Source organism: Carcharhinus amblyrhynchos, chromosome 17 (assembly GCF_965287045.1).
Source record: "Carcharhinus amblyrhynchos chromosome 17, sCarAmb.v2.hapA, whole genome shotgun sequence".
NCBI lineage: Eukaryota > Metazoa > Chordata > Chondrichthyes > Carcharhiniformes > Carcharhinidae > Carcharhinus > Carcharhinus amblyrhynchos.
Window position 1 is genome coordinate 1,218,948 of NC_137340.1, and position 15,345 is coordinate 1,234,292.

Here is a 15,345-nt window from a genome sequence, read left to right on the forward strand (position 1 = left end):
TGACCCCCAGACCGCTGCTCCTGCCCACTGACCCCCAGACCGCTGCTCCTGCCCACTGACCCCCAGACCACTGCTCCTGCCCACTGACCCCCAGACCGCTGCTCCTGCCCACTGACCCCCAGACCGCTGCTCCTGCCCACTGACCCCCAGACCGCTGCTCCTGCCCACTGACCCCCAGACCGCTGCTCCTGCCCACTGACCCCCCAGACCGCTGCTCCTGCCCACTGACCCCCAGACCGCTACTCCTGCCCACTGACCCCCAGACCGCTCCTCCTGCCCACTGACCCCCAGACCGCTGCTCCTGCCCACTGACCCCCAGACCGCTCCTCCTGCCCACTGACCCCCAGACCGCTCCTCCTGCCCACTGACCCCCAGACCGCTCCTCCTGCCCACTGACCCCCAGACCGCTCCTCCTGCCCACTGACCCCCAGACCGCTGCTCCTGCCCACTGACCCCCAGACCGCTCCTCCTGCCCACTGACCTCCAGACCGCTGCTCCTGCCCACTGACCCCCAGACCGCTGCTCCTGCCCACTGACCTCCAGACCGCTCCTCCTGCCCACTGACCTCCAGACCGCTGCTCCTGGTCTCTGTTACATTCTCTCCCCCCTCAGTTACATTGTGGCAAATGTTGTTCCTCTTTTCAAGAAAGGAAATAGGAATGACCCTGGTAATTATAGGCCAGTTAATCTTACTTTGGTGGTCAGTAAGTTAATGGAAAGGGATAGGATTTATGACCATTTGGAAAGATTCCATTTAATCCGGGATAGTCAGCATGGTTTAGTGAGGAGTAAGTCCTGCCTCACAAATTTGATAGAATTCTTTGAGAAGGTAACTAAGTGTGTAGATGAAGGTAGAGCAGTTGATGTCGTATACATGGATTTTAGTAAGGTGTTTGATAAGGTTCCCCACGGCAGGCTCATGAAGATAAGGACGTGTGGGATAGAGAGAAATTTGGCCAATTGGATAAGAAACTGGCTGTCTCATAGAAGACAAAGAGTGGTGGTAGAGGGGAAATTTTCAGACTGGAGGCCAGTTACCAGCGGTGTACCACAGGGATCAGTGCTGGGTCCTCTGCTATTTGTGATTTTTATCAATGACTTGGAAGAGGGGGCTGAAGGGTGGGTTCGTAAATTTGTTGATGACACCAAGATTGGTGGAGTAGTGGATGAGGTAGAGGGCTCTTGTAGGCTGCAAAGAGACATTGATAGGATGCAGAGCTGGGCAAAAAAGTGGCAGATGGAGTTTAACCCTGATAAGTGCGAGGTGATTAATTTTGGTCGGACAAACCTGAATGCGGATTACAGGGTCAACGGCAGGGTTCTGAGGAATGTTGAGGAACAGAGAGATCTTGGGGTTCATATCCACAGATCTCTGAAGGCTGCCACTCAAGTGGATAGAGCTGTGAAGAAGGCTTATAGTGTGTTAGCGTTTATTAACGGGGTTTGAGTTTAAGAGATGTGGGGTTATGCTGCAACTACACCAGACGTTGGTGAGACCACATTTGGAATATTGTGTTCCATTCTGGTCACCTCACTATAAGAAGGATGTGGAAGCATTGGAGAGAGTGCAGAGGAAATTTACCAGGATGCTGCCTGGTTTGGAGGGAAGGTCTTATGAGGAAAGGTTGGGGGAGCTGGGGCTTTTCTCTTTAGAGCGGAGGAGGATGAGAGGCAACTTAATAAGAATATAAGAACCTCTTAATAATAAAGAGGTTTATAAGATGATGAGGGGGATAGATAGAGTGGACGTGCAGAGACTATTTCCTTGGGTGGATGTAGCTGTTACTAGGGAGCATAACTATAAGGTTCATAGTGGGAGATATAGGAGGGATGTCCGAGGTAGATTCTCCACTCAGAGAGTGGTTGGGGTGTGGATTACACTGCCTGCTGTGATAGTGGAGTCAGACACTTTAGGAACTTTCAAGCGGTTATGGGATAGGCACATGGAGCACAGCAGAATGACAGGGAGTGGAATAGCTTGATCTTGAGTTTGGACATAGCTCGGCACAACATTGAGGGCCGAAGGACTGTACTGTGCTGCAATGTTCTATGTTTCTCCCCCCTCAGTTACATTCATCCTCCCTTCAAAGTTACATTCTCCCCTCCCTCAGCTACATCCCCCCCCCTCAGTTACATCCCTCCCCTCAGTTACATCCCTCCCCTCAGTTACATTCCCTCCCCTCAGTTACATTCCCTCCCCTCAGTTACATCCCCCCCTCAGTTACATTCTCTCCCCCCTCAGTTACATTCCCTCCCCTCAGTTACATTCCCTCCCCTCAGTTACATTCCCTCCCCTCAGTTACATTCCCTCCCCTCAGTTACATTCCCTCCCCTCAGTTACATCCCCCCCTCAGTTACATTCCCTCCCCTCAGTTACATCCCCCCCCCTCAGTTACATCCCCCCTCCCTCAGTTACATTCTCTCCCCCTTCAGTTACATCCCCCCCCCCTCAGTTACATCCCCCCGCTCAGTTACTTTCTCCACACAATCATGTTGCAATCAGTGTTAAGCAGAAGCTGACATTTTGTTATTTTTCAGTTTACACAAAGGTCTGGAGAATGCCAAGGATCTGTTGAAGAAACTGGACATTGAGGCATCTGAGGACGATGTAACTGCTGTGAAACATATCTGCAGCATCGTTTCATTTCGCTCAGCCCATCTTTGTGCAGCTACTCTGGCTGTTATTCTGCAACATATTAAGGAAAATAAGAAAGTGCAGCGCCTCCGAACGACAGTGGGGATGACTGGGACACTGTACAGAAACCATTTAATGTAAGTGAGAAGCAGCAAATATATACTCAAAACGGTGGAATTTTTCCATGTTTGCAGAGTGACAGCTGGTGGGAAAGCTGGTCCCAGGAACACTTTCCTCTGCTATATTTTCCAGCATCTAGTTAAAAAATAATGGAATGGCTCCACGGCATCAGTCTGACAGGTCAGGCACGATACCAACAGTTAAAAGTGGAAGCATCCCCACCCCATGGAATGGCCTCAACACCCCAGCAACATCCCAGCCACTATGGGTGTCACTGGTTGGCCAGCATTTATTGCCCATCCCTAGTTGCCCTTGACAAGGTGTTGATGAGCTGCCTTCTTGAATTGCTGCAATCCATATTCTGTGGGTTGATCCAAAATACCGTTAGGGAGGGAATTCCAGGATTTTGACCCAGCGACTGTCAGGATGGTGAGTGACTGGACCCTAGTGACTCGACCCTTTGTTGGACCGAAGGGCCTGTTTCCTGGGCTGTTTTTGTTCTTTGTTGAAAGTTGTTCCCCTGTGTCCATTGCCCTTGTCCTTCTAGAAGAAAGTGGTCATGGGTTTAGAAGATGCTGTCTAAGGATTTTTGGTGAATTGCTACAGTGCATCTTGTAGATAGTACACACTGCTGCTACTGAGCATTGATGATGGAGTGGATGTGGATGTGGTGCTAATCAAGCGAGCTGCTTTGTGCTGTTCCAATAACACTCAAGCTTCTTGAGTGTTGTTGGAGCAGCACCCATCCAGGCAAGTGGAGAATATTCCATCACACTCCTGACTTGTGCCTTTGATTCCATTGAAAAACATGAAGGTCTGAAACTTGATGCTAGTACGGGCATTGCCATTGTCAGAGACCAGGACCTCAGGTATCCTATGCATGCAGGAACTTTGTCATAGTTTCTCAATGGTAGCATAGGAAGGGGTGGCGTTCATTCAGTGCGTCTCCAACCATTTGCAGTGCATGTCAGCCATAATTGAAAACATGGAGTCCATAAAAAGCCTGGTGAAGTCCACACGCACTCACACCCAGGGCTTACCGGGCTACTCCCATGGATGTAGGGGAAGGCTAAGGGAGTGGGGTTGATTCTCTCGGCATGGCTCACACTGTCTGGCCAAATTGGTAATGTCTGGATCAAGACTGGACCACCATATGCAACACTTGGCTGGCGTTTTCATCTTGGAGACTCCAGGGTGTCATTGCATAAATATCGTCATCGCCCTGCGTGAGGGACAACTATATGAGAATGCCAGAGGATGGTGCCATCCGCAACATGAGCTCATCTTTCTTTGTCAAATACTGTTTCATTTCATCTGAGGGCTTCTGAATCCCCCATGTAATATTATATGTTTTAGACAGGACTGTGTCCTTTTGTGTCCAGGCCTTGATTTGTCTCGCAGACATTGGCAAAGTGTCCCAGTAAATTCAAGGTCATTGAAACCTCTTCCACAGCTGGTAATGAAGCCGGGTTTATGGCTGGCGTCTCAGTGCATCAATATTAGCTATCTGAGTCCCTTGGCAGTGCTCTAGGATTTGATTTGATTTATTATAGTCATATGTTTTAGTACACAATGTAAAGTATTGTTTCTTGTTCACTATACAGACAAAGCATACCGTACATAGAGAAGGAAAGGAAAAAGTGCAGTATGTAGTGTTACAGTTGTAGCTAGGGTGTAAAGAAAGATCAACTTAATACAAGGTTAGTCCGTTCAGAAGTCTGATGGCAGCAGGGAAGAAACTGTTCTTGAGTCGTTTGGTACGTGACCTCAGACTTTGGTATCTTTGTCCTGAGGAAGAAGATGGAAGAGAGAATGTCCAATGTGCGAGGGGTCCTTAACTATTCTGCTTGCTTTTCATAGGCTGTGGAAAGTGTAGACGGAGTCAATGGATGTGACACTGGTTTGCATGATGGACTAGGCTTCGTTCATGACCCTTTGTAGTTTTTTTGGATCTTGGACAGAGCAGGAGTCATACCAAGCTGCGATACAACCAGAAAAGATGCTTTCTACGGTGTGTCTATAAAAATTGGTGAGAGTCGTAGCTGACATGCCAAATTTCCTTAGCTTCCTGAGAAAGTAGAGGCATTGATGGACTTTTTTAACTATAGCATTGGCATGTAGGGTCCAGGACAGATTGTTGGTGATCTGGGCACTTAGAAACTTGAAGCTCTCAACCATTTCCACTTCATCCCTATTGATGTAAACAGGGGCATGTTTTGCTCTATGCTTCCTGAAGTTGATGGCTGTCTCCTTTGTTTTGTTGACACTGTGGGAGAGATTATTGTCATTGCACTAATTCACCATATTATCTATCTCTTGCCTGTACTCTATCTCATCATTGTTTGAGATTCGACCCACTACAGTGGTGTCATTAGCAAACTTGAAAATCGAATTGGAGGGGAATTTGGTCACACAGTCATAGGTGTATAAGGAGTAAAGTAGGGGGCTAAGAACACAGCCTTGTGGGGCACCGGTCTTGAGGATGATCGTGGAGGAAGTGTTGTCGCTTATCCTTACTGACCATAGTCTGTGGGTTAGGAAGTCTAGGGTCCAGTCAAAGAGGAGGGAGCCGAGTCCCAGGCCAGGGCGTTTGGAGATTAATTTTTGTCGGAATAATGATGTTGAAGGCTGAGCTGCAGTCAATAAATAGGAGTCTGATATAGAGTGTCTGTGTGTCAAAGTGTTCCAGGGTTGAGTATAAGGCCAGGGAGATGATGTCTGCTGTGGGCCTGTTGTGGTGGTAGGCAAACTGTAATGGATCCAGGAAATCTGGAAGGCTGGATTTGATCTGTGCCATGATTAACTGCTGTGAATTTATAAAGATGTACAGAATGTCTGTAAAAAAGTATAAAATACTCAAGGATGTTATGAAGGGGAGGGTAATCTTCTCTCTAACTACTAATTCTCAACCACCCAAAGATAAATACCTCCCTCCTTTTCATAATCTTTTAAAGAGTATGCGAGAAATAGTACAATCTCCCTACAGCAATTTTTAGTGGTTCAATCAAAAATAACTCACTGGGACTCTCTTTAAAAGAAACAAGTAATACTTTATTTTCTAACTAACAGTAAACTAAACTATTAGCAGACTGAATAAAACACTATTCTAATGAAATGCTGTTTAGAAAATTACTATTCCCACTTATTAACAAAAAGAAAATAGAACTTTTATAGCCACTCTCAAATGGCAATCAGGTTTGTCATCTTCCCAGAATCTTCTTTCTTCTGTGCTTCTGAGATGAAATGAGACTTTCTTTCAAAGACATAAAATGTGGCTGTTACATTGGCTGCCAGTTGTCTGTCTTGTGTCTGTCTAGCTGTATGGTGCTGGCAGGCAGCCTTCTTGTGGCTTCTGGTGCTTTGAAGCTGGGAGTGGTGGCATTTATACCCCTGATGACATAGCAAAATTCGCACAATAGGATTGGTTTACAGGTTGTCAAAGCACCAAATTCAAATCCGATAGGCTGTTGAGATTCAAATGCTTAGCACTTTATCAGTATTTACGATGTTTATAATTTTACAAACACGGGGAAACAACAGTGTGTGGTCCCTTTAAAAGCTGGTTGTGTCAGTGCCTTCAAAAGCTAGTCTTGTTCAATGCTTAAATGTTTAAAATGCAGAGTACACACAGACTCTAAGTTGCAACATTTGTTTGAGACTGAAAGCATCAGGGTTGCCTCGGTAACTGGCTCTGCAGGTTTTTGCATTCTGTTAGCCCATGAGTTTAAAGAAGACAATCGGCTAGAAGGAACCTATCAGATTTGAATTGGCTATTGTTGTCAACCTCAGGCCAGTCCGAGTACAGGAATGTTGATAGGTCATAAGGATTATAGAACATAGAACATTACAGTGCAGTACAGGCCCTTCGGCCCTCGATGTTGCGCCGATTAGTGGAACCAATCTAATGACCCTCTAACCTAAACTACTCCAATGTTATCCATTTGCCTATCCACTGACCATTTGAACGCCCTTAAAGTTGGCGAGTCCATAACTGCTGCAGGCAGGGCATTCCACGCCCTTACTACCCTCTGAGTAAAGAACCTACCTCTGACATCCGTCCTATAATTCCCACCCCTTATAAAAGAGGAATTCAACTGCCTTGAGTTCATTTCCACCAGGGGTTGATCCAGGAGTTCAACTAGAAGCAGAGCCCAACCACCTGAAGCAGGTAAAGGCAGTTAGATCAATTGGAGTAGTTAGTTCTTAACCCTGCCAGCTTCATATAGGTCTTAAGATAAATAACTATCTAATCAGTGAAAAGTACCAAAACAGCATTTACAGACAATAGACCAAAGAACTCCAAAACTCCCGAATGCTGTAAAACCTCATAGAGTCACAGAAGTTTACAGCATGGAAACAGGCCCTCCGACCCAGCCTGTCCATGCCACACCCATCTTACCTATGTAGCTGTCTAAATGCTTTTTAAAAGACTAAATTGTACCCACCTCTAGTACTATCTCTAGCAGCTTGTTCCAGATGCTCATCACCCTCTGTGTGAAAAAAATTGCCCTCTGGACACTTCTGTTCTCTCCCCTCTCGCTTTAAACTCATGCCCTTTAGTTTTAGTCTCCCCTACCTTTGGGAAAACATGTTGACTATCTAGCTGATCTATGCCCCTGATTATTTTATAGACCTCTTTATTCATTTTAAATCGAGTATCAGGTCTTTATATAAATGGTCCTCTAACCATTAATTAGGAACAATCGACACCTTCCCAAATAATTGGAACAGATTATGACACAAGGTAAAGAAGATTAATCTCTGTGTCGTAACACTAACCTTTCTAAACACTTCATAATGATGGACATCAGAACCACCAGGTGATAGTCTTTAAGGCATGCCGTCTGGTTCATAGTGTTGCTGAATTTTTTTTGCTCTTAGTTCTGATGAAAGATCTTCCAGACTCTCTTGCTCTATTCTCGCGGTAAGAAGGCTCACAACACCAAACTAAAGTCCAATGGTTTTATTTGGTAGCAAAAGCCATCTCTCCTCACAGATGCTGTCAGACCTGCTGAGATTTTCCAGCATTTTCTGTCTTTGTTTCAGATTCCAGCATCCGTAATATTTTGCCTTTGCTTTAAGTGTTAACTCACTGTCATTTCTCTTCCAGGAATGTCTAGCCTGAAGAAGTACTGCTCTTCTTTCTGACGGAATTTCCGTTTGTCTTTTTCACCCTGTGCACTGTCACTGCCTTCCCATTTCCATCCTGGTGTTTCATCTCATGCATCCATTATTATTAGCCTCATTCCCACTTCCATTTTTCCAGCCCTCCTTCTTGCCGCTCCCATTCCTCGTTTCAGGGCAACTGCCATGTTTCTCAGGCAGAGCCATTTGTACCTCTGTTCTGCCAGTCACACATTCTGATCATTTAATGGACACTTGTATCTCCTCTATCAGCCGTCTTTATCCTCAGTTACATTCCTTTTGACCAATTACAGCAAACCCACCCCCACCCTCATGTTATAACTTTGCTGATTTTTTTGCTTTCAGCTTTGACAAAGGGTCATCTAGGCTTGAAACATTGGCTCTATTCTCTCTGTAAGAAGTCTCACAATACCAGGTTAAAGTCCAACAGCTTTATTTGGTAGCACAAACCTCTAGCTTTAAGAGAGCTGCTCCTTCATCAGATAAGTGGGAGTTCTGTTCACAAACAGAGCGTATAAAGACACTGTAAAGAACTGCAAAGCGTCTTTATATGCCCTGTTTCTGAACTAAACTCACATTCACTTGATGAAGGAGCAGAGCTCTGAAAGCTAGCTTTTGGTAGCATTTGCTACCAAATAAACCTGTTGGACTTTAAATTAGTGTTGTGAGACTTCTTACTGTGCTTATCCCAGTCCAATGCCGGCATCTCCACGTCCATTCTCTCTGTCAGACCTGCTGTGATTTTTCAGCATTTTCTGTTTTTTTTTCAGGTTCCAACATCCGCAGTATTTTGCTTTTATCTACGTGGCTTTTCTATGCTACAGGGATGATAGTCACCTTCCTGAAGCAGTTAACGACCTCTGATTGTTGTAAAGAGAGGTTATAGATATCTGCCAAAAGCCCCGCCAGCTGGTCTGCGCAGTATTTGATATCTTGTCTGGTTACCTTCCAAACACTTGACAAAGGAACACCGTTTCCGAAAGCTTGTGGGATTACTATCAAATAAATTGGTTGGACTATAACCTGGTGTTGTGGGACTTCTTACTGTGTTTACCCCAGTCCAACGCCGGCATCTCCACATCATGACTACCACATCAGGGCCAGTCGCTTTGGCGGGTTGATTTTTGAGAAGGCTGATCTGATATCTGCAATGGTGACCTCGGATACAGGTTCCTCCAAGGCTTTGAGACGGAGAGTGTGTTCTCACTGACCTGTTGCTCAAAACGGGCATAGAATGCATTGAGCTCATCAGAGAGAAGTGTGTTAGTGCCGACAATTTTACATGCCTTCATCTTGCAGCCTTGTTATGTCTTGCAGACCTTGCCATAGGTGATGGGACTTTGTGTGGCTAGCCTGGGACTCTATCTTGGTCTGATACTGTATTTTGCTATCTCTAATGGATCTCTTTAGATTATATCTGATTTTTTGTGTACGTCAGGGTCGCCTAACTTGACAGCCTCAGGCTTCAGTCACTAGTGGATATTCTTGTTAATCCGTGGTTGGGAAACACACAGATTTGCTTTTTTGGCACACAGTCTCCTACACTCTTACTAATGAAGTCAGTTACTGTAGTGGGGTACTCGTTCAGGCTGGTCGCAGAGTTTTTAAATACTGACCAGTCCACTGACGCCAAGCAGTCCTGTAGGAGATCATCTGATTCCTCAGACCAACATTGTATAACTTTATCGGATTCTCCCATTGGACAGTCTGTCAGTTACAAGACGCAATGCTGTATCTGAGCAGAAGCAATAGGGTGGTATCGCCTTGGCTTCTTTAAAAAGACTCAGCAATGGTTTATGTTCAGTTACTATGATAAAATGTCTCCTGTAGATGTACTGATGGAACTTTTTAATGCCGGAGACGACAACCAACCCCTCTTTCTCGATCTGGTAATACCTCTGCTCTGTGTCTGAGATGGTCCTGGATGCGTACACAATGGGCTTCTCTGTTCTATCTCTCCAACCATGTGCAGCCCAGTTAGGTCCTTTTTGGCTCAAAATGGAAAAGCCTCCAAATATGGTGACCCCAAGACCACCTTTGATGTTCCTGAGGTAGGTAAGGAAGCCAAATTTGGAATAAACGTCCCGTAATAATTTGCTAATCCCAGGAAGGATTTCAATTCGTGGGGTTTCTTGGAGTTAGTGCTGACCTTGTCCTCCACCAGATCTTTGTCATCTACCCAATTGTCCAGATATGTCACAGCACTTGATTGGAAGATACATTTTTCCTTTTATAGGAACACCCCGATCTCTAGGAATCACCATAAGACCTAATCCAGGTTTACTAGGTGTTAATGTTTTGAAGTTCCTGTGACCAAGACATAGAACATTACAGCGCAGTACAGGCCCTTTGGCCCTTGATGTTGCGCTGACCAGTGGAACCAATCTAATGACCCTCTAACCTAAACTATTCCAATGTTATCCACATGCCTATCCACTGACCATTTGAACGCCCTTAAAGTTGGCAAGTCCACAATTCATCCAGATATCCCACCACTTGGGGTAATCCCTGGAGTATGTTCACCATGATCCATTGAAAAATGGTACATACAGACGAGACTCCAAAGCGCAGGCGACTGCACTCGTATAGGCCTTTTGTGCATATTCATTGTTACTTATTTCCGGGAAGGCTCATGTCCTACTTCGAAAATGCTTGGCCCCCAATTAACCTGGCATCCAGGGGTCTTCAATTCGGGGCATGGGGCATCTGTCAAATTTAGAAATACTATTGACAGTAAGCTTATAGTTTCCACAAAATCAGTCTGCTTAAGGATAGGAACAATGTGTGTGGTCCACTCTGCAAACTGTATGGTCTTTTTATGCACAGCTTTTCCAGACATTCCAGTTCCAATCCTAGTTTTTGCAGTAGGAAGAATGGAACTGGTTTCACTCTAAAATCCTTCGGTGTAGCATCTTAGCTTTGGCTGTCTTTATATTTCCAAGCCCTTCCTGGAAAACATTGAGGTACTTGTTGATGGCACCCAGAGACTGCGCAAGCACAGACTGTAAATGCACATTCACTCACACAAATACTCACATATACACAGATGCATACTCTCACACAACAGACACACACACACGCAAACTCGCAGATATGTGTACACACACATATGTGCATGCATACACATATGCACAGATTAACACCAATGATAACACACAGACACACATGCACCCATACACACAAATATACGCACAGAGATAAGCACACACACACACACAAATATGTGCGCACATTCTGACAGAGAAACTCACGTTTGATTTTCATGTTTGCGACAACACCACCATAGTGTTGGATTTTAAATAATGTTGAGACAGAGTACAGGAATGAGATAGAGAATCTGATGAACTGGTGCGGCAACAATAATCTCTCCCTCAATGTCAACAAAACAAAGGAAATTGTCATCGACTTCAGGAAGTGTAAAGGAGAACATGCCCCTGTTTACACCAATGAGGACGAAATAGAAAGGTCCAAGGGCTTCAAGTTTTTAGGTGTCCAGATCACCAACCTGTCCTGGTCCCCCCGCCATGCTGACACTATAGTTAAGAAAGCCCATCAACACCTCTACTTTCTCAGAAGACTAAGGAAATTTGGCATGTCAGCTACGACTCTCACCAACTTTTGCAGATGCACCATAGAAAGCATTCTTTCTAGTGTCAGACTTTTGAAGCTGTCAGACTTTTGAATGGACTTACCTTGTGTTAATTTGATCTTTCTCTGCACCCTGGCTATGATTGTAACACTACATTCTGCACTCTCTCATTTCCTTCTCTATGAACAGTATAGCACACAAGAAACAATACTTTTCACTGTATGTTAATACATGTGACAACAATAAATCAAATCAAATACACACAGCTGTGTTGATACACTCACAGATACACATGCATACACACACACACCACACACACTCTCACAGATACACAAACTTTCACACACATGCATATATTTACATATACATGCACACATATAGATATGCACATGCACACATTCATGTACTCACACATTCACATGCTCACACCAATACACACTCACAGAGTTGTACACAGAGTCGCACAGATACGCAGATACATGCTCACCCACACAGATACACGCTCACCCACACAGATACACGCTCACCCACACAGATACGCACACAGATACACGCTCACCCACACAGATACACGCTCACCCACACAGATACGCACACAGTTACACGCTCACCCACACAGATATGCACACAGATACACCCTCACACACACACAGATATGCAAACCCGTATCTATGTGGAGTCTGCATATTTTCCCCGTGTCTGCTTGGGTTTCCTCCAGGTGCTCCAGTCTCCTCCCATAATCCAAGATGTGTAGGTTAGGTGGATTGGCCTTCAGTTTGTGTGTGTCTATGTGTATATGCATATGTGAATGTGAGTGTGTGAGTTTGTGAGTATAAGCCCTGCAGTGGATGTATGTCCCATTCTGGGTGTATGCTTCCTAGCGCTCCCACTCCCTGCGACCCTGATTTCCAATAATTGGTTAAGTGAAAGCGAAGTGAATTAGAAAATCTTAAGGATATCAGGACAGGTGATGTGTCACAGCTGTAGCATGTGGACACTTCTGGATGCCTGTTTGATTCGGACAAACATATCTGCAATATTTGAATTTTGAGCAGCTTGGGCTCAGAGTTGGAGCTGAACTACAGACAACCGAGGCATCAGGGAGGAGGAAAGTCACATGGATCAGATTTGGGAAAATGCTTCAAATCAAAAAGCAAATACAAGGCAAAGGAGAAAGACATTAATGTACCAGGAGGCAGTCTCACCTCTTTGGACAGGATCTTCTGATTTGGTCAGTGTTCCGGGACAGGAGGATTGCAAAGTAAGGGGACTCAGCGGACATGAGTACAGGAACCTTGGTCCTTACAACTGTCCAGCAAGTTTGTGGTTCTTTCAGTTTGTTTGGATGAGAATGGCAACTACAGGGTGGAGAGCTGACTGTCCCCAGTACCATGGTGCAGGAAGCCATTCAAGTGGGGGGAGCAAAAACGAATGTAGTGGTTGTCGGGGACAGGATGGTCAGAGGAATTTAGGTGAGGTGATAGCCTGGTGGTATTATCACTAGACAATTAATCCAGAAACTCAGCTAATGTTCTGGGGACCTGGATTCAAATGCAACCCACAACAGATGGTGGAATTTGAATTCAATGAAAAATATCTGGAATTAAGAATCTCATGATGACCATGAAACCATTGTCAATTGTTGGTTCACTGGTGTCCTTTAGGGAAGGAAATCTGCCATCCATACATGGTCTGGCCTACATGTGATTCCAGAGCCACAGCAATGTGGTTGACTCTCAACTCTCTTACTCGGCCTCCAGAATGGCCGAGCAAGCCACTCATTTCAAGGGCAACTAGGGATGGACAATAAACACTGGCCAGTCAGCAATGTAAGAAGTCTGACAACACCAGGTTTTAGTCCAACCGATTTATTTGATAGTAAACTCACAAGCTTTCAAGGTTTGTCCCTTCGTCAGGTGAATGGAGAGTTCTGGCCTCAGACAGAGCATATAAAGCACAGACAGTTTACAGATTACTGATTAGAATGCAAATCTTTACAACTTTTCACCTGACAAAGGGGCAAACCTCGAAAGCTTGTGAGTTTACTATCAAATAAATCAGTTGGACTTTAACCTGGTGTTGTCAGACTTCTTACTGTGTTTACCCCAGTCCAACGCTGGCATCTCCACATCAGTCAGCAATGCCCAGGGTCCTACGAAGAAATAGAAACAAACATTCTCTGCAGCAAAGAGTGCGAATTCAAATGGCTGTTACCTACCTGGTCCAGGACAATTGCTCAGGGATGGAGAGGAACTTGGTATGGGGAGGATCAAGTCAGGTAGGTACCAATGACTTAGGCAGGATAAAGAAGAATGTTTTGTGCAGTCAGTGTGAGGAGTCTGGCATCAAATTAAATCAGTAAGAAGTCTCACAACATCAGGTTAAAGTCCAACAGCTTTATTTGGTAGCAAAATCCACTAGTTTTCGGAGCGCTTGCTGCTCCTTCGTCAGGTAAGTGGGAGTTCTATTCACAAACAGGGCATATAAAGACTCAATTTACAAGATAATGGTTGGAATGTGAGTCTTTACAGGTAATCAAGTCTTAAAGGTACAGACAATGTGAGTGGAGAGAGGGTTAAGCACAGGTTAAAGAGATGTGTCACCAGACAGTTAGTGAGATTTTGCGACAACAGAACTACACAATCTACATGCACACCAAGAACAGGAAACTTGAGAATTTCGGCATCTCCACCAGCAGCAAGAAAGCTTTCCCTGGTACCACAGTAGAAAACAGTACCACTGCAGGGAAGTCCATTGTCCACTTGTCGGACTATACACTTCAACCAGATAAATGGTCTACTCTGAACCCTCAGACTGTGACCCCTGGTTCTGGATTCCCCTATCATTGGGAATATCTTCCCTGCATTGTTCCTGAGGAGCAGCATCGAGAGGCAGTGATTTTTGGGCGTGTGAGGAGGCCGCAAGGAAGGTACATTTTCTGTTTATATTTTTTAACTTTTTATTTCTAGTTTAAAGTTGCGAGTATCGGCGGTTTTTTAAAAATTAGTTAGAAGCCGGAAGTCGTCACTAGGACGCCTACCGGTAGTTGTAGTTTTTTTTCTCTTGGGTCCCTGACCCTATAAATTAGAGCAGAGGGGAAGTTTTTTTTTCTTCTTTTGTTTTTTTTTCTGCTGGTAATTGTTTCAGGGATGGCAGTTCAGGCAGTAAGCTGCATCTCCTGTGGGATGTATGTGGTGAGGGACTCCAGTAGTGTTTCAGGTGATTTTACTTGTAGGAAGTGTGTTAGATTGCAGCTTCTGGAGGAGCGTGTAAAGGAGCTGGAGGTGGAATTAGAGGAACTCCGCATAATTCGGGAGGCGGACATCGATGGGAGTTATAAGGAGATAGTCACTCCTAGAAATGAGTCTTGGGTAAATGCCAGGAAGAGGGGAAAGAAGCAATTGGGGGGACAATCCCCTGAGGCTGTTCCCCTCCAAAATAGGTTTTCGGTCCTGGAGGCTACAGTTGAGGAGGAATCAACTGGGGATAGCCAAAGGGAGCAGGTCTCTGGAGGTGAGCCTGTTGTGAAAGCTCAGGTGGTTAGGGGATGTAAAAGATTGGGCCTAGTGATTGGGGACTCCACAGTTAGAGGGACAGATAGGAGAGTCGGAAGTAATGGTAGGGACTCAGGGCTGGTGTGTTGCCTACCAGGGGCTGGGGTCCGGGATGTATCGGAAAGGGTATTCAGGACTCTGAGGGGAGAGGGAGATCAACCCCAAGTTATAGTTCATGTGGGGACACATGACATAGGGAGATTAAGGGAAGGGGATATTAAGCAAAGATTTATGGAATTGGGGTGGAAACTAAGGGCCAAGTCAGAAAGAGTGGTTATCTCCGGACTCTTGCCTGTGCCACG

The 15,345-nt window shown here is 45.2% G+C and overlaps 1 protein-coding gene across 1 annotated transcript in view; it reads left to right on the plus strand.

Annotated features, from left to right (window-relative positions):
- LOC145354558 (hexokinase HKDC1-like) overlaps positions 1-15,345 on the plus strand; it is a 158,411-nt gene that overhangs the window by 38,299 nt on the left and 104,767 nt on the right. Inside the window, exon 9 of the mRNA XM_080206022.1 lies at positions 2,539-2,772. Coding sequence (XP_080062148.1) covers positions 2,539-2,772 — 234 coding nt within the window. The remainder of the gene's footprint in view (positions 1-2,538; positions 2,773-15,345) is intronic.